General features: G+C 34.5%; 1 protein-coding gene across 50 annotated transcripts in view; it reads right to left on the reverse strand.

Annotated features, from left to right (window-relative positions):
* The window catches only part of PTPRD (protein tyrosine phosphatase, receptor type D), a 1,162,785-nt gene that overhangs the window by 23,036 nt on the left and 1,114,270 nt on the right, over positions 1-25,479 (reverse strand). For all 50 annotated transcript variants that reach the window (XM_027635107.1, XM_027635108.1, XM_027635120.1 and 47 more), the window contains 2 exons: positions 13,880-13,999; positions 13,175-13,329 (listed from right to left, as the gene is read on the reverse strand). In XM_027635107.1, coding sequence (XP_027490908.1) covers positions 13,175-13,329; positions 13,880-13,999 — 275 coding nt within the window. The remainder of the gene's footprint in view (positions 1-13,174; positions 13,330-13,879; positions 14,000-25,479) is intronic.

Genomic DNA, 25,479 nt, shown 5'->3' on the forward strand with positions numbered 1-25,479 from the left:
TGAAAAGATAAATCTGACTGATATACCATAAAGACCACTGCAAAGAGGTAAATTTAAATTTCACTTTAGAATAGACACTGGACTGCTTCAAGAATTCTGGTACTGGCTTATAAGAGACCTTTCAGAACTGATCTGCAAGTGCACAGTGACTTTTTTTTCTTCTCACTGTGGTTATGGTCAGATACCAGCCAACAAGGATGGTATACAGAACCTTCTTAGGTGTAATGCTTTGCCAAATAGAAGACTTTATCCCATATTTTCTTCATCCCTATGCTATGCATGGAGGCAACCACATTTGTCACTGTCACATACAAAACTTTTTAAAACGAACATGGAAAAATAGAATGAAAAAAATCAGAAAACAGGAAAATATTTCGCTACAAGCAGATAAAGCTCAGTCTAGAACTCAGTAAGAAAACTCTAGTTTTCTTAGATAGTGGGCAAAAGCATGGGTGGGTCACAAATCAAAAGTCAGCCTTGGATCTTTCTTCCTTTACTGAGTTTTACGATGATTTTTCCTCACACTCTGTACATTCTCAGAATTCTAATATTCTTCAAATACAACTGCCCTAGATTTAAGCCCAATTTTTTGTAATATGCAATTGCAAAAGCATAATAATATTCAGGAAGTAAATTTGTTCTTCATCTAATCCTGAATTCAGCTCTGGAGAGATCAAGGACAAGAAGCTGTTTTATGAGATTGTATCATGAACACAAACAAACAAACTCTCCAATATTAAAACACACAGAATCAAAACTCCCAGAAATTTCTCTAACAGAGAATAACTGCTTGTTAAAATAACTGAAAAAGGTGAGTTTTCCATGCAGGCTAAAAACATAGCATTAGTAATGTTCAACAAATTAAAAAGTTTTTTTACGTGACCCTTCTAACAAGGACATTCCATTACAGCACTTCAAATGCTCTCTCCAGACATAAAACTAACGCTACATGGAGAAGGTGAAAGGTAATGACTATTCATCTTTTACTTGTAATAGAAGAAATAGGATCATGAAACAGGATGATGAGAATTTAAAACAAACAGGAAGTAGTTTTTAAAGTAGTACATAATTAAATTGTGAAACTCATTGTTACAGAATACCACGTATGACAAAAAGAAATTCACAGAGGAAAGGATTAATTAGGGGTTATTACCCAACAAGTTACAGACAAAACATCCCTTGCAGAAATCCTTTTATTAGACTTTGCTGGAATTTTGATAAGTATTCTAAAAAAGTGCCTATCCAAAAGAACATTCTAGACACATCCTGGGAGAGAAACTGAAATGTGCTGTTGACTGTTGACTCTATAAACAATACATGCCATAATTACTCTTGAGTTACTCAGACATACAAAGAAATTAAAATAAACTATTCTCCTGTACTGTTTTATCTGAGTACAAGGATTCACTGTGATTTTTTATTTCAAATTAATTCAGTTCTCAGATATCATCCTTATTTTCCTACTTCTCTAAATACAATCTTATATATTCAGTGTACTGCATTCTGTATTTAGCATCAAAGACTAACTATCCAAATATCTGTGATATTTGTTGAGTTTCAGTGTATATTTTACATTCTTTGTACTGTACGATGCATTCACGACGCATTCTTGTCATTGTGCATTTCACTAAAGAAAGATCTAAAATTTACTGAAATAGAATTTAGTGAAATAAAGTTTTAAAAAAGTAAAATATGATAAGGTTAATTAAAAAAAAAATCTTACTGTGACTTGTTACCTTCAATTAAAGACAGATCTATGTACAAACAGCTGTAGTAAACACAGGAAATTATACTTCTGGGTAATTTAGGAGAGGAAGTACGCAGAGATGCTATTGTCAATAAATAAAAGTGAAGATTAGAGCACAGCAGTGAAGTCAATGAACAGAAATTATGCTGCTAACAAGTATTTGTTGCTTTCTTTGCAGTTCAACCTGTTTTGCATTCTCAGAGTGGAATGTTTTGAGGAGTTCTTTCATACTTTTGAATATTTCTGTACTCTGATTACATTTTCATGCAGAAGAGCTATTAGCCTATCAGTGTGAGTAACAGAAAGTGAACTGATGCTATCTGAAAATGAATTAAAGAATGTGGGAAGAAACGTGTTTGGCAGTACTGGATAACTGGAAGATCTTAAAAGTACTTGCTGACCACTAAGCTGATTCCAAGTTTCAGAGTTCTCTGGGACCCTCCCTGATTCTAGGTGTTTGTGTAACTATTGTGTTCAACAACTGCTTCTTTTCTTAACACCAGCTGCCCTCAGGATTTTTTCTGTTTGGGTTTTAGACTGACAGAACAATGATGAGATCGCAGATTGTCATCCAGACACAGTATTTTATCTGGTAAGTACAAAGGAAAAAGTAGACCAGGACTCCTAAGTCCACGCTGGCTTTTTTTTTTTTGTTTCCCCAGTACCGGTCACAGTTCAAAGCCCTAAATGAACCTGTCGACAAATCCTTTTTTTTTTTTTTTCTTTTTCCAACCGCCCCCTCCCCTACTCTTCCCCTACTTTGAAAACTTGGAAATAACCAGAAATTAGTCCTCAAGCTTGAAGCTGAAAAGACTTTAGTAGCAGGCCTACTGTGTTGGATCTCCATCTCAGAATGTTTCCCTTTTCAAGAGGGAACAGACATATCTTAAGAGATACATTCAGAGGATAAGACAAATGTGATGTTGCCACCTCTAGGTCTGGTTTGAACTGAAATGGTTGCAATATGGTATTAACACAGTGAGATGCTATACAGTAAAAAATAGAGAAGAAAAAAACTGAGGCTTTTCTGATGAGCTCATATGACGGATAGCACTGTTTTCTTAGACCAGCTGGTGAAAAGAATAAATACCCTCTTTAATATCTCTGACAATACTCCTCTGACAGCTGAAGAGCTTGGTTACTGGTACTCATTACAATGTTTCTTAACCTCTGCAGTCTTTATACCAACTTGAATTCTCTGTAACTTAGTAGAAAATCAGGTTGTGAGAGGTTAATACCACTAAGCATTTCACATTTCTTAATCAAAACTTGTCATTTATAAGTTAGACACTAATCTCTTTCTTTTTTTCCTGGGATTTTGAACTTATGAGCAAAAATCATGGACAAGTTATAATGCAAATAATGGGAGTTCTGGTGTAGAAGTTTCAAAGTAGCTGTAAAATGAGCTTGGATAATATTATGATATTGTCTAAACATTAAAAACTATTTTTAAATTCAGGTGACAAGAAAAATAGGCATCACAATGCAGGATTCACTTGGAAAAGCAGTCACTGACAAAATCTGATAATAAGTGATGAGACCCTGAATTAAGTCTACAAAAGTACGAAAAATGAAGAAAGATTAATATTCAGGGCAGAATACTGATTGGAAAGCCTCCATGAAAAGATAACAGGACTATTTTTAAAGCTGCATTTTACTTCTACAGACACGGGGAGAGGATTTAAAGAGACTTTTATGCTGATTACTTAGATAAAAATACAGCCTGTTCAAAGTTAGCCAAACATGCTGGGTAGCCAAGTAGATGCAATGCATTCCAGTATGCTCTGTGTTCATGGATATTCCAGAATTTAATGTAGGTACAGCTGGGAAATCTGAGAGATACCCCTTTCCAGAATTCAGCTATTGGGTTATAAAAATATTTTCACATTTCCTGCAGATGGCTGGATTCTTTTCTTCACTCATAATTTTAATACAGAATTCATTACGGACAGCTGCTGGCTCTGATAGAACCTAATTGCTCTTTTACTAGACTCAGCTGCAAGCAGTCAGATTTCCTTTCCCTTTGTAGAGTATAATATATATAAACATGGGCGGGGAGAAAAATAACCAATTAACTAAATACATATGGATAAAATGACTCACTAAGAGTGCTGATCAAATAACTTATCAAACTACAGCTTAGGTCAAAGGAAATTACAGGCCTTGTAGGACATGATAATATATATATATATGGAAATAATTATCAGCACCAACATATTTGTAATTTGAGATAACACATGGAAAAGGCGTTGCCTTTGTTAAAAAAACCTTACAGAAAATTATTGCATTTTAATAAGGGGCAGGTTATTTCACTGAGAGAAAAGTCATCAGTCTTCAGCAGACCTGCTCAACCAAAACCATTTGTTGGCCAAATTGAAGTGAGGCCTCAGTATGTCCACTGGGCAATATAGCAAGAAAACGTGGTATAATTATGAAACTATTTTTTACTGTCTTACCTAATGTAAAAACCTTGGGGAATAGTTACTGTTATTCAGACGACCAACAAAAGGTATGTCTCAAAGGAGGGACCAGAGAGAGCCAGCAGACTAGGGATGTGAGGATTCCCTTCCACCTCCCTCCACATGATAAGTATTGGAATGGGTTAGAAAACTTTGTTTCCCAGTTTGTTATGTTGGATGAACACAGAGGAAAGTTGTAGATATGTAAAACATGAAACAGCATTAAATAACACATTTTTTCTCCTTTTATGCAAAGGCATTTAGTGAAATAAAGGGACATATGTTTAAAATAAGAGTAAATAGATATCTTCTAATGTAATGTGTGAAAATACTTAGACAAGGAAAAAAGCTAACAAATATAATTTATTAAAATATAAATATAAAATAGAAAATATAAAAAAAGGTAAAAAAGATAATAAATACTGTCTGGTTTTGTTCTTTAAAATATATGTATAGTCATGAATCTGAACAAAAAAGTATCCATCAGTTTCTCTAAGTAGCTAAAGGAATAAAGGGGAAAAGAATTGAAATCCTCATGAAGTGGGGCTCAACTACTCACAAACTGTTTGCTACTAAAGGGGAAACTTTACTGAAATATTGTTGACATTGGAGTTTTGTACTTTTCCCTGAAATTTCTGATATTTGCCATTGTCAGAGACAGGATACTGGCATAGATACGCCACTGATTCTATCTGGTAATAGCATTCCCTATGTTCCTTTACAGATTTCTGACTCCTACCAGAAACAAATCTTACCCTATGCAGTCACAGCAGCTTTTTAGGACTTCAAAAGATAATCCCGACCTAAATCACACCAGTGGGGGGTATAATCCCCTGAACCAAAGGCTAAGAGTTGACTAAAGATGGCTTTATACACATATGGCTGATTTAATCAAAGAGGTCACTAGTAGGTATTTTTTATTATTTGAATCTGCATAAAGAAATACTGCTATTACCTGTTATTTGTATGTTTTTGAATTTTAATAATGGTTCTGGTGATACTTTCTGGGTTTTATGGCTCATAAACAATGGAAGCACACAGTGTACATACAGCTTCAGTTCAGGTTTTAGGAAAGGCTTGTTTGCTGTGCAGAACTGTTTTCTAACTGAAGACAAAACTTGAAAGCAGATCAGCATCAGTTTGTCTTATATTTGACACCTCATGGAGGATTTCTAGACAATACAGCATAGTATTTTCCTATCTCTAACAAAAAAACCCAACAAAAACCACAAAACCCCCCCAAAAATGTATCAAGGTACCCTAGCTAATTTCAAAGGACTCTCCACACTGCCACATTAACTGAAGTATGGTAACTCTTGTCATGTTCATACTTACAGTTTTTCATAATGAAGTACCTAAATTTAAGAAAACAAACTAGAGACTTAAGCTAATAAAACCAAGAGTGCTGTTAAGTTAAAGAGGGATGAGCTGGGGAAGGTAATAGGCATCTTTGTAATCAAGGTGATCTTAACTAATGGTACTAAAATCTGAAACAGAGAAAAAAAAATCCAGCATTAGCCATCACTGGCTCTATCAGCATACAGACTGATGGGACTCTGCTTTTTGTCTGCATAATTGCATGAACATAGCCCAGTAATTAAGTGAGAGCTCTTGCGTGTTCAACATGAAACAGCCAATGTCTTCAACTGTGAAGCTTCTGAAACCTAATTTTCACAATCTTGAAAGCTTTTATGGTAAGAATATGAAGGCAAGACCCAATTCCTGTTCATCTGTAATGCCACATATTACACAGTTATCAAGTAATGTCTTGCTATGCTGATTTCTTCCATCTAGCCTTTATGAACTTTTCTTCTTTCTTCTTCTTTCTCTTTCTCCAGTAGATTCTACAGTTCCAACAACTAAATGAAGACAGAGAAAGCATGCAAAAATTTCTAAATCAAGAGAATGCAGTTCCACTTCCTTAAAAAAAGATCAAGCTCCCAAGCTGTCAAACTCTGCATGCCTTGGTACCTTATTCTCTAAGGTACATATTGAAACAAAATAACTTCTAAGAATAAAGTTATGCATAGTAATAAAGAGTCTGAGTCAGTTACTCTGACTGCATGGTCAGAGTAACGTAGACTATTAAGGTATATGGAATACAATGGAAAACATGGACATTTACGCATTACTATATTTTTATACTAAAAGGAACTGAACATCCTAAGCAGGATCACAATTTTTTAAGATGAGATTCCAACAACAGCTTCATTCCTCTTTGCTTTTTATTAGTGAACAACAACTTTGAGAAAAAAGGTATTAATGAGATATACAGTGATCTACAGCTAACAGCTGGAGAGGAAATAGCGTTATGGTGTTTTTGTATATGGATGATACTAAGCACAGTTTAATATAAAATAGCAACCCCATAACTTCTGGATGAAGGTGTGTGGGTAAAGCAGAGAAAGTTTGGAATATTTTTGATATTAAAATACTTGTCATACTAAAATGCTCGTACTATCCTGTACTCTCTTGAGTTTTCACCTGTTCAAGGAAGTTAAGAAAGGTCATGAGTTGCACTCAAGATAGGGAAAGGCAAGGGATGAGGAAGATTTTAGTATTTTTCAATCTTATTTGAGAGATTTCTGAATATGAAATGGGAAGATTTTTCCCTCCACTGTGAAAAAGGATAGGCAGTCATCTGCAACCTACTCACTGCAAGGATTAGAAAATAAGCACTTGTAAGGCCTATGGTAAAATCAGTAAGGAGGTTCAAATGATACAGAGATGAAGTAAAACGATTCACTGGAAAATCACTGCCTTTGATAAATATTTTTTCCTTAAATGTTATCTTTTTTATTCTTAAACATTGAACAAAAATTAGGTAAGTATTCTACTTTAAGAAATAGAGTATCACATTGTGTTCCGTTATTTTTTGAAAACTATCTTGTTTTTCAGTGTGCTAACTGGTTATGTTAGTACAGTCAGACACAGATTAAATTAAAACAGTCAAATTCCTCCAAACATCCAAGTTTTTCTGTTTGCAATAGCAGCATTAACAGTACCTGCCAAAACTTCACAAAATGTCTTAAAGATATGCCCCTTGATGCTGGTATTAAAAAGAAGAATTCAAACATATGGGATTGCACTAACATGTTAAGCTTTTAGGTAGTGTTACTGAACCAACTACTAAAGTTTATGTGATGTTTTGAAAACACAGTAGCATAAAACTCCAAACACCCTCTGGTGCTGTTTTATTGTGATCTGATTAGCACCTGTTTGCCTGCACTAATCCAACTTCAAACAAAAAAGTGTGCTTTCCCCGCTATCATTAGACAACACATTACAGTCTCACCAATGTAGAATCCCAGGGGTTTAGTCTGCATTTTTTCATTAAAGAAACAATTTTTTCTAGATCATCTCTGCAAACTAGGGCAAGTCATGCAGAGTCACCAGGAGGATCGAAGCATTACTCAACTTCTGTCCAAAGGACTGAAAAGATAGTCTTAAAATATAACAGTCTGTAAATGAAGAAAGCATCTACATGCATCAAGTATTTCAACCACCACAGAAAAATCTTCAGATAACTTACTCTAAATAAGCCAAGTCAAGATTTGAACACACTGTGTAAAGTACCTACAAACAGGATCGGATTGCTAAATTTCATTTGTGGTGGTTTATTTTTTCCTTTTTTTTTTCCCCCCCATGCAGCTTTACCTTTATTTATCTGCTTTTCTCTACCAAATCTCCCATTGAAAATAAGGACCACAGAGCACAGCATTTTGTAACAAATGTATTTCTAAATCTAACTTTACCTTGACTCAGTCTCCACTGAACTATCTTTCCTGGTAGTTATAGAAAGAAAACCGTATATTATTACCTGCGAAAAGGGTGCGATGGGATGATGCATTTATGTTACTACAACTACACTTTTTTCATGGAGGTAGTCTTTCCAAAATATCTGATTACACAAATACAAATTCTGCATTTAGATTAGGTCTTGATGCTTCCTTTAGTGCTCCATAATTCTTTCAGCAATGATTTATGTTTTCTCCTTAAAAATAATGTACCATTAAATATATTTTAGCTACCTTTTCCACTTGAAAATCTGTCAACTTTTCTGCACAAGTATTCTGGCTTTGGCTGGGGTAGAATTAATTTTCTTCATAGAGTTCTTGCCTCTGTTTCTGTTCATGGGTGTGGCCCAAGAAAGCTAGGCATGTATGGGAGGTTGGGAGGAGACGTATCTGGGACAGGTGACCCAAACTGACTAAAAAGGGATATATCCATACCATATGATATCATGCCCAGCATATAAAGCTGGGGGGAAGAAGAAAGAAAGGAGGACCTTTGGAGTGATGCTGTTTGTCCTCCCAAATAACCATTACTGGTGGGGCCCTGCTCTCCTGGGGACGGCTGAACACCTGGCCATGGGAAGATGTGAATGAATTCCTTGTTTTGCTTTGCTTGCATGTGCAGTTTTGCTTTCCCTATTAAGAAGTTTTTATCTCAACCATGAGTTCTCCAGATTTTTCCCCTTCTGATTCTTTCCCTGATCCTACTGGTGGTGGAGTGAGTGAGTGGCTGTGTGAGGCTTGGCTGCTGGCTGGGGTTAAACCACGGCAACAAGAGCTTTGACTGGTAGAATGTAGTTACGAAATTCTCAAGATATTTTTGACTTCCCTATTAGATTCAAATTCAATACTGTACAGGCAACCAAGCCGTTATCAAAAGTAGATGTCTAAACCACATGTAAAGATGTCTGTTGTATGTACATTAGTAATAAATAATTACCATTTTTTTTAAATTCTGATCTTATAATTCTGTATTTTTCTTTGCTTTCATCACAAAAAAATTATAACAAAGACTTCCACTTCCATTTTTGAGATATCGATTTATCAGAACTTGTCTTATTAAATCGAGTAATTTTGAATGGTAATACTTACATTCTCAGTTAATTTCACCAGTTAGAACTATGCATTACTTTTCTTGTCACTGTTAAATGAACAAAGTGTATTAAAATATTTGCAGGGTGGGTTCTTCTGTTGTCAATTGTCTTTAGCTCAGACTTTTTCCAACTAAGCACACTGTAAGTTATTAAATAAATTCTTCACACACTCAAAAACCATTGCCTAGGACAGGATATTAAACCAGTTTACCAACTACTGAGGCTTTGATACAAACTGGTCATGAACCAAGTCCAAACAACAGTCTCCAACTACCTTGATTCTCTAAAGAATATATAGGTGTACTCAAAACCCAGGAAGCAAATTAGAAAAATCTCTTAATCCTTTATCATGAAATGGACTGAAAGACAACTGCAGGTCAGTATTAAGGCAGATGTGTACAATGCAGTAAGGAAAACCTTGGACTAAGCTTTTCATTTACAATAACTACTTATAAATACAGAAAAAAAAAGGGTCACTTTGTAAGGATCAAAATACAGATAGCTGGTTCTTCTATTTATTCTTCATCCAGGAAAGGTGAGGAATAACTTCTCCCTGTACTTAGCTGCCTGTTAGCTTTTATTTTCAGTTTTCTATTGTTTCAAAGTTTGCAGAAAAATGCTTCCAGAGATTCTTCATATCTACTCTTTATTTTTACCGAACACATTTTGAAAAGCACCTCCCACTGTGTTTCTATTTCTATATGATCTAGTTATTGTAATTTCCTGAGCTCGGAGAGTTTGTTAGGTATTGGAAGAAACATAAAAGAAGGTATTAGTGATGTCTCAGATGGCTTACATTTGTCACTATGAATCCTGTGTTCCTGCTAGGAACTAAACTCAGATTACTCCTTCAATGAGATATCTTGGAATAGACTGTCCGCCATAGGCAAAGGATACAAGATATGGTCCTGTATTATACTGTTTAGCTCTAGTTGGGAAAGTTTTAAATACTTTTTAAATCTGGATGATGCAATGGGGAAACTTAATGGTAAGGGACTTCAGGACTCCTGAACACAAAATGGGAGGCAGTGACAGACAAGATACAGAACAAAGACAAGAGGAAAATTTAAAAAGGCTGTAGAGGCAGACTAGAAGTCAGTAGAGGAAGAAAGGAAAAGCAAGAAACTTGTCAAGAACAGATAAAATATCTCATTGGAAAATGGTGACTAGTACAGGGCAGTAAAAAGTGGTGCATGACAAAAATTGGTAGGAGAATGCTACCATCAGAATGATGATCTTACTTCAGAAAATGTACTAAGAAAGGTAGGAACATACTTCATATTGAAATGGTTCAGCAATATGATATGAACAATGAAATGAGTTTGAGAAAACAGTGAAACTAAAGGACAGGAATAGAATATAACTAGAGGGATTCACAGAATAAAGATCGATCCAGATATTGGAGAGAAAAAAAATTGAAAAAAAGGTGAAATGATTGAGAATGAGAAGCAAAGGGAAGAGTGCAGTGGAGAAACTTACAAAGTGAGCAACAGAGAGGAGAGGGGAAAAAACCTCCAGATTTCAAGAAAAAAATCAGTAACATATAAAGCTTGCTTACTTTTTCTGTTTCAACAGAAGATTAATCTTTCATGAGCTTGATATGAACTGTTTATGCATGCCTAGCACTTCAATTACAAACCAAATGGGAAGGATTTTATTGTTGCTATATGAAAGACGTATCTTCTAGCCTAAAAATATTGTGGTGATGCTCTATTGGTGTTCCCCTTTTGACTTTTTGAACTAAATGTACTAACCATAGAATCATATGATTCTATGAACACGAACTGGAAGGGACCCACAAGGATCACGGAAGTCAAACTCCTGGCCCTGTACCGGACAGCCCCAAGAAAATAATGTTGAATTCAAAATGATATGGCAATACAAATCTCAGAATATAATGCCACTACAATATGCCTGAAAAGTGATATGTGAGAAATAGACTTTAGTAACTTATTCTTGTTAAGTCTATCAGTTAGGTAGTCTATATGTTAAATCTGTGAGTTAAGCAGTACATTCATAAACTTTGGCCTGTCCACAACACTTGCTGCTGAATGTCCAGCCACATAAAATTTTTAATTACAGAGACATAAATTTTTAAATTTGTTAGAAACCTGGTTTCATTAATTCTGCTTACAGACAAACTGTTAGCAGCGGGATTTAAAAACTCTGCTAAAATAGTAGGATATGTGAAATTCTGCTTCCTAGAGGTTAGGTTGAATGAAATTACTGAAATCTTAGTGTCTCAAGCAACTATACATAAGGTAAAAAGCTTATGTATACCAGGTTATGCATATTGTAGAGTATCAATAAATAAATGAATAGGAATTTGTGAGAAAAAGTCCCTCAACAGGCATCAAATCATACTACCTAGACTGAGCACCACTTTCAAGGAAATCTGCATGCATAACCAATGACAAAGAGAAAATAATGGCCTTGTATTTCATCAGTATCACTGAGTGATAATAAGCATTGCATTTTATTTCATCTTATCCAACAACTAGCTGTACGACTCTTAAGAACTAATTTAATTTGCCTATTTTTGCATTGAGAGAATTTAGGCAATTACACTAACTTAACAGCTTTCCCAGAGTGGGAAGATTAATTTCTTTTATTAAGTTTGGTTTTGATTTAGAGCATAGCATCTTCACAGCTAAGGACCTTTGCAGTTATGTTATACATGGATCAGGCTAATGAAATTATAGCTCAGACAATCTACAATACTAGACATTAATCAAAATGTTTTAAGATCCTATAAATTCAGGTACAAAGAGATTTGGCTCCATTCAGGAAATACTCAGCAAACTTTTAAAATATATTTGTATTATTATTTATATTTATTCCACATTCCTAATGCTGGTGTTTCAGTAAACATTAAATATTTGTCTTCCATGTTCTATTATATCTTCTAAACAGTGCCTTTCAATATTGAATTCTGCTTATTTTGTTTCGCTGTTGCCTTTATTTTCCTGTCTCATTTACAGAAGCCTCTTTCAATCACTTCAAAAGTGTGCAAATTGCCAGATTCTGTGCCTGACTTACCAATATTTAAGAAGTCAGAACTAGAGGTGGTGGTATGCTGTAATCATTGTAATTACCTCAGGTTTTGGATGACAAAAGCAAGACTGGTTTTCAAACATGCTGACATCTGTAACTTCAAGAAAAGGGTGTAGTACCTCTCAGTCCTACTAACTAAAGGTATTCCAAAATGAAGTTCACAAAAATCAGTAATCTTAGGAATTTTCTTTGAACAGGGCTACACAGTAAGCTCTGCAAGATTTGGCAACATAGCCCTGGAATGACTGGAACCCACCTTACAGTTTACTTCTATCAGAATTGGTATTTATGTTCTGATAATGTTCTTATCAACATGATTTTAAGGCTGTCTAAAAGATCTGCTCTTGCCAAACATTTCCAAAGAATCCACATCTCTTCCTCTTAATTTTCCTTACTCTGAAAACATTAGGAGTAGCTAATGTTTTTCTCTGGAGAGTTTATTAATTCATACTCTATAAAGTCTGAAGAAGATTTCTACTCTGCAAGAAAAGCATGGAGCACTCATTTCCCTAGAACTGAGCTCAGTGTGTTCCCAGGTACATCCTTTCCAGTTTCAGCTCCTCAAAGTCCTAAACTGAGGGTTTAAGCTTGAATGTAAATTTGGGTTCCTACCTATTTTCAATAAAAGTTTTCATTTATCTTTCTTAATTCTCATGTTCATTACTTTCACACACAATATAATTTCAAAAGCTCAAAACACACTGTTTTCAATATTCAGGTTCTTAAGCCAACATTATGTTGGCCAGATTCTGAATGCTGTAGATACATTTGTATTCTTCCTGCAGACATTCTCCCTAGATATCTTTAGATGTTTTAAAATTAAATTAATCCTGCATAGACCAAATAAAATTTTGCTAGCCTATCCAAGTTGGCAGTGCCAAGCTCAAGTCCTCGATTTCCAATGCAACCGTCTTTCTCTTTGACAGACTTAGAAGTGTCTTTGAAACAAAATAGTATTTTCATCTGCAACAAAACAGAAAGCAGTAATCTTGACAAAGGATGCTTTGAAAAAACTTCTGGGCTTACCTGCAATGCACAACCATAGGTCCAGCATCAGGTGGGTTGCAAGTCTTGACTCGTCTCAAGAAAGCTAAGAACGGTGTTGGGTGTTCTGGGACACCATGATCAGGCCAGGCAGTAAACTGGAATTGCCTCACTTCCCTTTTCTCACTTGAACCATTCTATGAAATTTAAAATTTTCATGACAAAACTGCCACTTCAGATGATATTGGCACTTTTCAATGAAACAACTGCAGAAGCATATATACCAGTGAAAATTATTTAAGCTACATTTGAAGCCAGAGAGAAGCAGAACTCAGGTTATGGAGGAAAATCCAAATTATAGGGTTCAAACAATGTAAGAGCTTTAAATATATTGCAGAGTTGTGCATCACAAGTGTCAGAGCTTTAGTTAGTATTAAATGGTTTTTCATGGTGCGAGCTCTGTATTAACTTACAACACTCCATGTTATAAGGAAAATGCATTCTGTAGAAGAAGTCTCATTGTTCAGTACTGTTAGCAGGAAACAAGGGAGAAAAGTGGAAAGAGGGGAAGGGGAAAAAGGGAGTGAGGAAATAAGGGAAAAAGGCAGACAGGGAAGGCATGAAGCAAAGGAAGAAGGAAGGTGGGATGGCAGGAGGAAGAAAGCGATAGGAAGAAAGGAAAGAAGGAAGGGGAGGGGAAAAAATTGCTAATCTTCCAATTTAAAAGTATATAGTAAGTATACATACCTTGTAAAGTGCAAATGTACGAACACAGTATGTTGCCAATTCAACAGTGTCTAAAAGGGTCACTTGGATTAGTCCGTAGGTTTCTGTGCCTCTGCTTGGCCAGTACTGATCGCACTTCACCTGTAGTGAAAAATATATAATTTTTTAATACATTTATACTGATATTCATTACATATCTGAGTGTATGTCATCACAGGTTTTAAAAGTATGTGGAGTTTGAATGGTCAACAACTGCTAAGGATCCAACACAAGAAATTTATTTTATCATCCACAAGAATTGCTCTTCCGGTAGTAGCTCATACAATGGTTTTCTTCCATAGCAGGTATTTGTAAGTTCAGTGGGACAGAGAATTGAGAAATACTAATAAGCACAGACACACTAAAGAAAAAAACCAATTTATAGTATCTTCAAATATGACTTATATCTTCAGCAACTTGCCTTTCATAGTTCAGAATTTAATAACAGTATTAATCCCCTCAAGGCATATAGAAAATTTTTTTAATATTTGCCATATTTTACATTAGTCTCCAAACATATAAGCTATTCCTTGGATGTTAATATTTAGTATGTATAGAAATACCTCAGTGCAAACCTGAATTTTTTTGAGAAATAATTTCAGTACACTGATAAATGAAAGGGCAGGAGCAACTATTAAGTGCATTGTGAGAAAATAAAATTTTCTTCTCAGATCAGTGTTATGAATCATATAATAAAATTTTGTTCACAGGTGGAGAGTTCATCCATAAAATTTTAAAAGACACAGGACATGCAATTCAGAGAAATCTTAACTTCAAAACACCATAGTTTAGATTATTAACAAAATTAAATAATTCTGTATAAGATGACATATAAGAGAACCATATGTTTATCATCATTGCTAATGCTCAATAATCTGCTTCAGTTAAAAATGGTATTTATGATGAAAGCTATTATGAAAATAGAATGCTGAACCCCTAAACAAATCAGAAAATGTAGTAAAAAGTAGTATGAGGGTCATATAGTTGCAAATATTTTTCTTTCAGTGGCTGATAGGTGAAATTGGGACAGCCATTCTCTGTTCTATTTTTAACAATACATTTTTATCAATTAGCCTTGCACACAGTACAGAAGAGAAGTTTAAACTGAGTCCAGCAATAATTCACTGCTTTTGTTTAATAAATGTCTTCATTAGTCACTCTAAGCCAGACTCATACCAAATTAAATAAGAATACCCAAAATGTAAGAAACAATAGAAAAAAAAGTAGAATATTGCACAGTATTTCTTATTTAAAAAAAAAGTGAATTATCATGCTAATCCAAGAGAAAAACTGATTATTCCCCCAAAATGGAAAATTAAGATATGCATCTTTGAAACCCATGTGCTCTCCAGGTTTTTCATTCTGCAGTATACTCATTGCAAAAGACTTAGTATGCTTTCAAACTTCCCAGTCTCAAATAGCTTCTGCTCACAGATCATTTTATTTTGAGACTCACAGGTCACAGATCACTAAAGGTTCACAAATCACAGTCTGAGAATGAATACTCTAGATAAAGAGGAGAAAAAATTCTAGCCACTGAAGCAGGTGATGAGAATTCATTACTGGCAAAAAAACCCTGAAACATTTTTTTACAGGAAATTATAGCTTAATTCATGGATAAGGAATTGGAATAAAGTAACTAAAGATGTTTATTGATACTGTAGTAGTAAAAAATGGGATTAATAGTGCAAAAAATTCTCTTACTAAGAGGATTTAAGTAATTACTTCCTTGTATCATTTATTGAAACACGGAAAGATAAGTATTGCCAATATTTCATGAATATTTACGATTTATTTGCAAAATTCCTGATACTAAAGGAAGCCACTGTGGTCTTTGCAAATCAAACAGAAAGGTATACTTTGAATTGAGACATTTCAATATTGTTATAGTAAATCTAGTTTCACTTTATCATTAATACAGAAAGAGTGTAATATGTCTATATTGGTTACTTGTATTTTAAACAAATAATATTTTTTATTATTTATTAATTCCATAAAATAAATATTTAATGGAAAATGTTAATTTATAATAACTGTAGTTTGTAATCTTAGAAACTACAGGTTTAGTATAAACTTCTGATCAAACCTCTTTTGTTTGAATGTTTTAGTTTTTAATTAATAAAAATGGTAGAAAATTCTATGAACTTTTAATGAAAACAAAGAATAAATGTCTGGTTATGCCTTTGCATGCCTAAATACGAAGTCATCTTCTTCAAGTTGCAGTTCTCACATATAAATTGTATGCTCATAGAAGCAGTGCCAGTTTCCAGAAAGCATTTCTGAAAAATTAACCAGTTTGCAGTCTGCAAACAACAAAAATTAATCGGTTGAAAAGGACAGAAAATACTTGTTTTATTTTTATTTTGCATAGTAATCTAATGTTAAGCATATATTCAGACTTAGAAGCCTGTAGAAAATTTCTCCTTCTCAGTTATGCTGGGTGAAAATAAATGTGCCTGCTCCTTTTGGTGCAGATTTTGTTTGTTGGGTTTTTTTTGTTTTTAATGTATTAGTTTATTTAACATAAACTTCAATCATGGTATAATTTTTCTAAAATAATTTCTCTGAGAGTTAGCTGCTGGATGCAGACACGAGATGTTCAATAAGAAATACAGTTTGTAGATCAGTGTACATATTATTTGAAAGGGGAAACTGATGAAAATAACTTCTTTAAAAAGAAAACCTGATTTCAGATTCATGTGAATTTGACCTTCTGGAAGAGCACATGAAGCATAAGTTGATTGAACTGGATCTTTTATTCCTTTTGCCTATTGATTTTTCTCAGAACAAGAGGTCTTCTTCAGAAACATGTCCTTATGTGTCTCCTACACTCTTTTGCTATTGGATCATAAACCTTACATTCCCAATATTGCTAACAATTTAGAGTCCAATTTATCTCTGTGAGAGATCAGAACAATGTTTTCTATTGGACTTCACTGGGAGTAGAGAACCAAATAACAGAAGTTAATTGGTAAGACACTACTTTCTGAGACAGAATTCTTATTAAATACTTTATCTTATGTTAAGATCCCACTCTTCAGCACTTAAAGTGGGACAGGTTATATATTATATGTTTTCTTCCAAAAAAGATTCTCAATCCCCTTGAGTCATCTAAAATTTAACACTAAATGTCAAAAAGTCAATTTTGAAATTATTTGCCAAATGTATTTTTGCTTTAGATCTTTGGACTACATTTAATTTCTTTGTGGTAAGGGCAATTTCTTCCTCATTTGTGTACATCGTTTGGAAAAAAAAATTAATGTGGCAAGGTATGGTGATGATAACAAGTCCTCCCCAAAAATACAATTACAGTGTTTATTTATTTTCATAGTTATTTTGTAATACACCTTTCACAAATTTCATATTCACCTTTCTTTTATCCATGTAGCTCCCAGTTCCAACAGTTGATCTTTTTCCTAGCAGACTATATTTACCTGCACCCAGTGAGAGTTTTTCTGTGCCTCCAACAGTACATGAGAACAGCTTTCACCAGTAAATATCTAATGTTCTGTTGCCTGCCACTAAAATGGCAAGATGAATGAAACAGACCCATGAATGTGTAATAACTCACTTGTGATTTAAGAGTGGTTTTTTATGGTGAAATTAAATTACAAGTAATGACAGGCATATTAGTACTTTCACTATATCATGATTATAAGTTGCAAACTCCCCAAATCATGATATCTGAGATCAGAGTAGCTCTTCGAAGACTACTAAATGTTTTAAGATATCTTTTTAAATACCACTGTAGTAGATATAATTAGAATATAGAATTAATGACAGGCACAACCTCTTAACCTGCCCCTCAAACACACACATATTTTCTTTCTCTACATTTCTTCCACTCAGACCATGCGAATTCTTGCTCTTCATGGAAGTACAACCATTCACTGAAAGCAAAGCTGTAAGAAAATGTAAGTGCTTCATTTCCCATTAAAAATGAGAAGATTGAGACCTTTTCAGACTTGAGGGGTTTAAGTAGCTTCCTAAGAACATTCATGGATATTCACACTTCAACAAGCCACAGACACTAGAGAACATGCTGCTATGCATCAACAGAGCTGAAGGAAGTGTATTTCCATATGAACATATGAATACAAAGATTCCTGACATTCAAGGGTAGAGAAATAATTTTCCAGCATAAAGTTCCATCATTCAGGCTGAAAAGCCTCTTCAGGTCACTTTTAACACACGAACCAGCTGTTACAGGTCATCTGAGATAATATGGACAAAACACAGAACAGGAAAGAGACAGCAAACTAGTAACAGGCAGATTCATATAGCACATTTCTTGCTGTAAGAACAGCATATGAACTGTGCCGAATCTGGAATATGAAATAACAGTAGTATGTAACAAACTTTCTGCTCTGTTTTTTTTACTAATAGTAATACTTTTGCAGACAAAATTTTCTATAATATTTTCAAATTATTTTCCTTCAAAAATAAAGTATCTCTACAATGGTGTTGAATAATATTAATAATTATGCAATAAAAAGCTAGTGCCAGTTGCTGGTCGTGGAAACTGCCTCAGACATTTCAGCTAATGTTCTGTCTCCAAAACAGATATTACTCTGAAGCCATTTTCTGTTTTGCAACAATGCCTTGCCATCTAAAGATTAGGCTGATTTGAGTTTAAAGATCATAGACACTGACAACAGTATATGAGACTATAATGCAAAGATTAAAAAAAAATCAGAATACAGACACATATTTTTAGATCTTATTTGAACAAGATTTGCTCTAGTGTCACTCACTGATTCAGTATAACTCTAAGTGACAGATTAAAATATAAACTTCAAGTCAGAAATAAGGCAGAAAACATTTTAAAGTTTTAGATTTTGGTCTTAATTACAGTAGCCTCAGAAAAAAGTTCCAAACAGGATTTGGAGGCAACATAAATCAACTGTAGACTAATCAATTCATAACAAACTTTAGTTCTCTACAAAGTCTTCAAATCCACCCTCTTACACCCTCACTTTCTGAAATTTCTGATATGATTAGTAGGTTAACAGTTAATACTGAAAGATAATTGATAATTAAAAGAATACCTCCAAACTGTTTTCATTCGGATTATTATGAAAGAGTGTGGTATGGTTATTAAAACAAAAAGAAACAGATATTAAAAGGAATCTTGGGCATATTAGAAGTGTTCTCTATTTCATTTTTCATATTCTTCTATACAAACAAAGAACACTTCAAAACTATATTGCTGGTATCACTGTAAGATGCCCTTTTTGAGCTCTTCCTAACAGCAGAGAAGGCAGGGTCTTAGTGAATTAATTTTGAAGGATGAGCCTGTCAAACAGTTAAGTTCAGCAAGATTTTCCAAAAAGGTCTTGAAAAGGTTTACATGAATGGACTGACTGTAATAATATATGTCTTACCTCAAGCACAAAGCAAATGAACTAAGCAAATAAAGTCAAATTACAGAACTAGAATGTGGTTTTGACTAAAGCACGTGCTATAAGATTGCCTAGGGGAAAACAGTATTTTTTTAGAAAACTATCAGTTTAGCCTAACAGCTAAGAGAAACCACTTCATTTACAAACACAGAATATTAACACAAAAAACTGGCTGTTTGCCTTTAAAATACTTTTGGCAAGTATTGCCATACCATTTCAGGTGTGTAAACTGGTGCAAACAGTTCTTGAAAGCTTACAGTGGAATTGACTTCACAAAATATCCTATGCAGTTTGTAATTCATGACATTACATTTTGGAAGTCCTTGAACAGTTCAACATAAACCACCTTTTCTGAAATGTTTATTTCTTTCTCCTAAAGCCCCATAGGAAGAGAAAATGGTTGATTGCCATGAAATCTTTTAAACAGCCTTTCATATGCTGGAAGGCTACTATGTTTTCCTTCACTCTATAATATAAAAAACCAATCAAAATATTTCTAACTTTCCCAATAAATCACTTTTTCCAATTTCTGGTCATTATTGTTCTCTTCTGGATTCTCTGTAATTTACGAATATCTTTTCACATGGGGCATTCATTCTGTAAGTCCTCAACTCCAAATGTATATAAGTTGAAATAACTAGACTTTCAGCCTATGCAGTGGTGTTACAGCAATTCTTTCACACAAAATTAACCTGCCTACAGTATGGCATTTCCACAGCTATTTTGCTGGGTGATATAATAGCCTGAGCTTTAACTGAGGCACCTTGTCACAGTACTTCCACCTGAAATGCGCCTAGAAGAAGAAACTCTAAGCTTTATTGGATTAGATTCTTACATGAATTAAGCACCTCAGTGAGAGTTGACTATGTCCCTGCCCTTATGCCTCTGAGAATCCTTCCATAATAAACAGTCATATGGCTGAGTTTTGCAATTTTGACACAGCGAGTGGGGACTCAACCTTGTATAATGATGTAAGAATTCTTGGACTGTCACACTGGCATTCTATTACAGTGAAAAAACCATGGTACAAACCTACAGATTGTTATTTTTATTTTTGTAAATCTGTGAACACATGGTATATTTGACTTTGGGTTTTCCTTTTTTTTTTTTCTTTGTCAGTTCTCTCATTCATTCTTTGTCTGACTCATATTTTAACATTCTGAGAGCACTGAAGAAGTGAAATAAAATTCTCACAGTACATTACTGATATAGAAGTCATTGGTTTGCCACTACAATTAGGGCATGAACAATGACAAAACTGCACATTTATTTTCTCTTTAATAAAACAGTACTATTCAGTATGAAAAAATGCCATCTGCAACATGTCCTATCTGATAATATGTGTGTTGGCTGATACGTTAACTTACCAATTACCAAATAAAGAAATGCATATTTTTTTCAGTTGCTACAAGGCATAGATAAAATTTCTATTTCTGTTTTCCTATGTTTAAATATACATTTCACAACTTTTTTTTAAAAACCAGTAGATTTTTACACACCTGTGCTGCCCAATATGAGACGCCAGTAACGTTTTTCTGCACAAATCAAGTACACTTTGTCTAAATACAGTAGAATACAGGTGCACTTGGGAGCATGTTGATATATTCTGTAATGCATTGTTAAGTACATCTATTGATGACTTTTCTACTCACATCAGTGAAGATGTCTTATTGGCACTTATTTAAATGCAGCATTTTGACAAGTAATAGCTTCAGTATTACCCATCAAAACATACTGAGGAGGAAAGATCTGAAATTTGCTGCTAAAACTCTCCACAAATGCAAAACTACCTTCATCACAATCACAAAAAACTCTACTGCGTAGACTGTATGTGTCTGAAAGATCTACATGCATTTCATAGAGACAAGAAACCCACATTCTTAGTTTTCTTTGCTTATTACTTACTGTTGTGTCTGTATATTGCTTTGTCTTAGCTATTAAGTCAGGTACATTAGATATCAGTTGATATCTGCCAACAACAAATGGACTAATGAAAAATGTTAGCAAGTTGTGCATTTGAAGTAGAAGAATTCAGGTTTCTTTCCACACCTGCCTTTAAGCTGTCCTTGCCTGTATCAAGACTTAGAAATCTTCAGTGGCCAGAAGTTTGTTTCAAAGCTATTACCAAGGTACAATACACTTTCCACCATATTTATGCAACTTGTTGAGGGTTTCGTATTAGTTGTTGGAGTTTTGCACTAGTTGAATCATCCAAATAAAGCTTTCCTGATTTAACTTATTATACCCCCCTAAAAAAATCCAACCAAACCCACTAAACAAAGCAAATCCTTATTTTACTCCATCTTCAAGACATGCATCTGCTTGACATTTCTACTGTCACCCAATCTCCATTTTTCTTACACATGAATAGTCTATAAATCTTTAAAAAGTTAATTGAAATACTTAGATAGAGTGTTCTGATTTGGGGAGACTCAGACCTGTTGCTTGACGCTTGGAACAACAGAAGTTCCTATTTAGTAATTCAGCAACAGCAGATGAAGTCCGTCTGCTTTTTCTGATTACAGTGCCAACTCTCCTGACTTCCTCAGGTATCAGTGACCAGTTGAGAGGAGCTGATATAGAAAATATTGTAATGAGGTTAAAGAGAGAGTTAATTTTTTTCTCAGTTCCCAGACAATATAGCAAGTGTATTCAAAATACGGAATTATAAAGGAAAGAAGGCAAGGATTGAATACACTTTCAAGTGGACAATCTACAACAGTATCCTACCCTGAAAAACGAGAAAAGACTAAATGTTTCCTGTTGGAGGCAATATTATCTTTTGCTATAAAGAGAGATTCTTCATCTGATCACTCACATAATTCACTAAAGTACACGAGTCCTTAAAACATTCAATTAAGAGGATCTAAAAAAAAAATCTAAGCTGCACTGCTGGGGGCAGAGGGAAAGAAAGAGAAGTGGGGAAGAGAGCACATTAAAGCTTTACATGCTGTACATATTTCCTTAGTGTAACACACAACTGCTTTTCTTAATATCTTGCAACCCTCGATATTGTTCTTTTATTTCACTAAGATTAAACTCATATATGTGACAAATATGCTACCAACCCTGTTCCACGTACTGCCAGCATGTATAATACTTTACGATAAAAATTATATTCGTGGTAGATGAATTATGGGACTGACTTTCTCTCTCTAGTCTGGTTTAGGTCAAGTGAAATTCAGGTGATGACATTTAATATGAAATCAACTAAGTGTGAAAGGTTATAAGTGAAAGATCTTCTCTTTTCCTACAGCTTTCTTACAGGCAAACAAATGAATAATGAATTCGCTGTAACATCTTCATTTGATCTACTCAGCTGTAAAATATGAACATTCTCAAAGCTGAAGTAACTCAGACACTTAAGACATGCTAATGAACCAAATTCATTTCTGCAGATGGAATTAAAATCCTCATCGTTATCTATGCAGTCCAGGTTAAAAAGGCTGATACCAGGCTGCAGAACTACAAATGAAAAAAAGCTAGCTAAACAGAAATGACGACATGGAGATGGAGAGCTGAAAGGCTCAGAGAGAAACAATCTTGCCTTGCAGCAGGAATAATGATCAGGCTGCCAAGACACAAAAGAAATCAAAATGGAATCAAAGGAAAAAGAGAAACAAAATTAGCAAACATCTTAATCTCTAATAATATGTAACAGTGTCTATATTTCATGTTTGAAATCTCACTTGGTTTTCTGCTATAACAACGTTACATAAAAATGATAGCGCAACAAAAAATAACAAAGAAATGTTGTCAACCTATTCTTTCCCAACACATGGATTCCCACTGCCTTTTCACCATCAATACTGTTAATTATATGGAGGGAGAAGAGGTAACTGGTATTCACAGAGCTGCAGAATCTGAGATTGGAGCTGACTTATGTACTGAATAGCTGTAATGCTCTGCACTTAGTGCAGCAAACTCAACCTATGAACACCAAATGAGCTAAATTATGCACAAAAAATACGCAAATATAAGCATTGAATACACAAGCAATCCACTGACTAGATTGTCTGGTTTCTTACTCCACTTAGGGAATGTATTGCTTCTGAATGCTAAGCAGTTCTGGAGGTGATTACTATTCTGATCAGTGTTTTTTTAAGGTGCAGTCAGCAAAGGCTAGAGTTAGCTTAAAACTCTGCTAGGCAATTATTGGAGAGAATGCCAAGAATTTCATTTAGTTACATTAAAACATCTTTCTAGACAGTGGTTGTCTGTGGCCTGCAGTATTAAGATAAACTCACAAGTACTTAAGTGTACCTTCTGCAATGGGCTGCTTATTAGGATCAGATTTTTTTCTTCACACTGATGTTATTTAGCAGCAACTTTAAAGAAGTAATTAGTGAAGAAATGGGCAAAATTTCATTTATTCAGTTCCAACCAACAGACAGTTCCCAGACTAGACAAAACCTGCAGACTCAAGATAAAATTAAAAATTCTGTTTAAATTACCCTCTGCTATGTACTAATGGCCATCAAGTATGTACAGGTAGTGGTGTTAATGTAGGTTGAAGTTATATGTGGAAAGTGATTCTATAATTAGAATGCTATACATTGCCTGAACTGCAAGAAGCCTACTCTATTTTTAGAAGTGATGGAAAGGGTAAAAGAATAAATATATATATATATACTTTGATAAGCCTCCAGAAAAGAATGACTGCTGTCAAGAGGTTCAAGTTATGTAATCATTGCAATTAAATGTATCCGTCCATATGCAAAAGACATCAATGCCAATACAATACAGCATTAGGCTTTATGGTGCACTCTGCCTTGTTCCAAGCTTACACATGCAAAAATATTTTCATTTTGAAATAGAGCTCATCCATGAATTACTGAAATACCAACTATTATCCAGTTACCTCCATAAGATACTTCTTAGTGATTTAAAACCTTTCTGGATGATAAATCTCCTTTCCTCCTCCTTAATCTCTTTCTCTCTTTCTGAACTGTTCTTGATCATCTGTATTTACGGAATTTTTTAACATGTTGCACAGTGCCTTAGATACATTAGCTTTTTGTACTTTTCACCAGAAAGCAGCCTGTTTTCCACTTGCAGCTCCCTATGCCTTCACACAAGCTTCTAGGACAGTGTACCTTAGAATGCCTATAGCTGCATTTTTCCTGTGACATTCTTGTTTGTTATTCATCTCCTGAACTTGTAAACCCTGGTACTGCTGTTACGGCAGGTTCCCAAGAGAACTGATTACCACTGAAGTTAGAATCACCCCTTCTTTCTCCCTCTTTCTGATTTCTACATTTGGCTGAAGCTTCTGGTTTACACTATAGGACTCTAATGTTTGCAGAAAGCTCAGCAATGAACCAGCGGTATGGCACTTTCCCTGTTTAATGTCCTACAACGGTGACAGTATCATGAGTAGGAATAACCCATGAGTACATCTTGATAGAAAATGCAGCTACTGCGGAAAAAGTAGGATGGGGGAACCTCCTGCTCTACTAGAAAGAGTGCTGAGGGTTGAATACTAGTTTATTTTCCTGATTGGCTGCTAAGGAGGGTTTTTCCCTTTTCTTTTTCTCACCACTTTTCTCTTCTGCTTCTCTTATTTTTTTTTCCATACAGTCCCTCCTCTCCAACAACATCCACTATTAGAACTGATGATTGCCACCAAATATGGACCCATTAGTATATCTTCATGTAACATACAGTGCTCTGTTACTACTCTTTCCATCACTTTCCTTATCATAAAACAAACAAACAAACAAAAAACAAAGCCCAAACTATTTTTTATTTCCCTTTATCAATAGCATATATTTTTTATAAGAGTTCTAATAATATTTGAATGTGGTTCTATTAGAACAGTATCCTTATGTTTTAGTGCTTTACTTTCCTGATTTTACTTTGATCTGTAAAATTGAATTTGAAATACCACAGATAATTTTGTATTCTATTACTGCATATGCTGTTGTAGTTTTCCTAGCAACCAGTATGCGTTAAAAAAAATTCTTATGTTTCTTAAGCAAACCCAAATCCTCACCAATCTTAGATAATGCTGAAATTATTATGCCATATAAAACTGAACACTGAATTTTGTTGACATACATTACTTCCCTTATAACAGGATGATACAATCATTCTTGTTACTATAAATGAAGTAACACTTTTGGTCACTTCCTAACATTTCCAGTATGATTAAAACAGAAAAGAATTCAAAATCACTAT

Source organism: Corapipo altera, unplaced genomic scaffold, assembly GCF_003945725.1.
Source record: "Corapipo altera isolate COAL_440 unplaced genomic scaffold, ASM394572v1 61411, whole genome shotgun sequence".
Lineage (NCBI taxonomy): Eukaryota > Metazoa > Chordata > Aves > Passeriformes > Pipridae > Corapipo > Corapipo altera.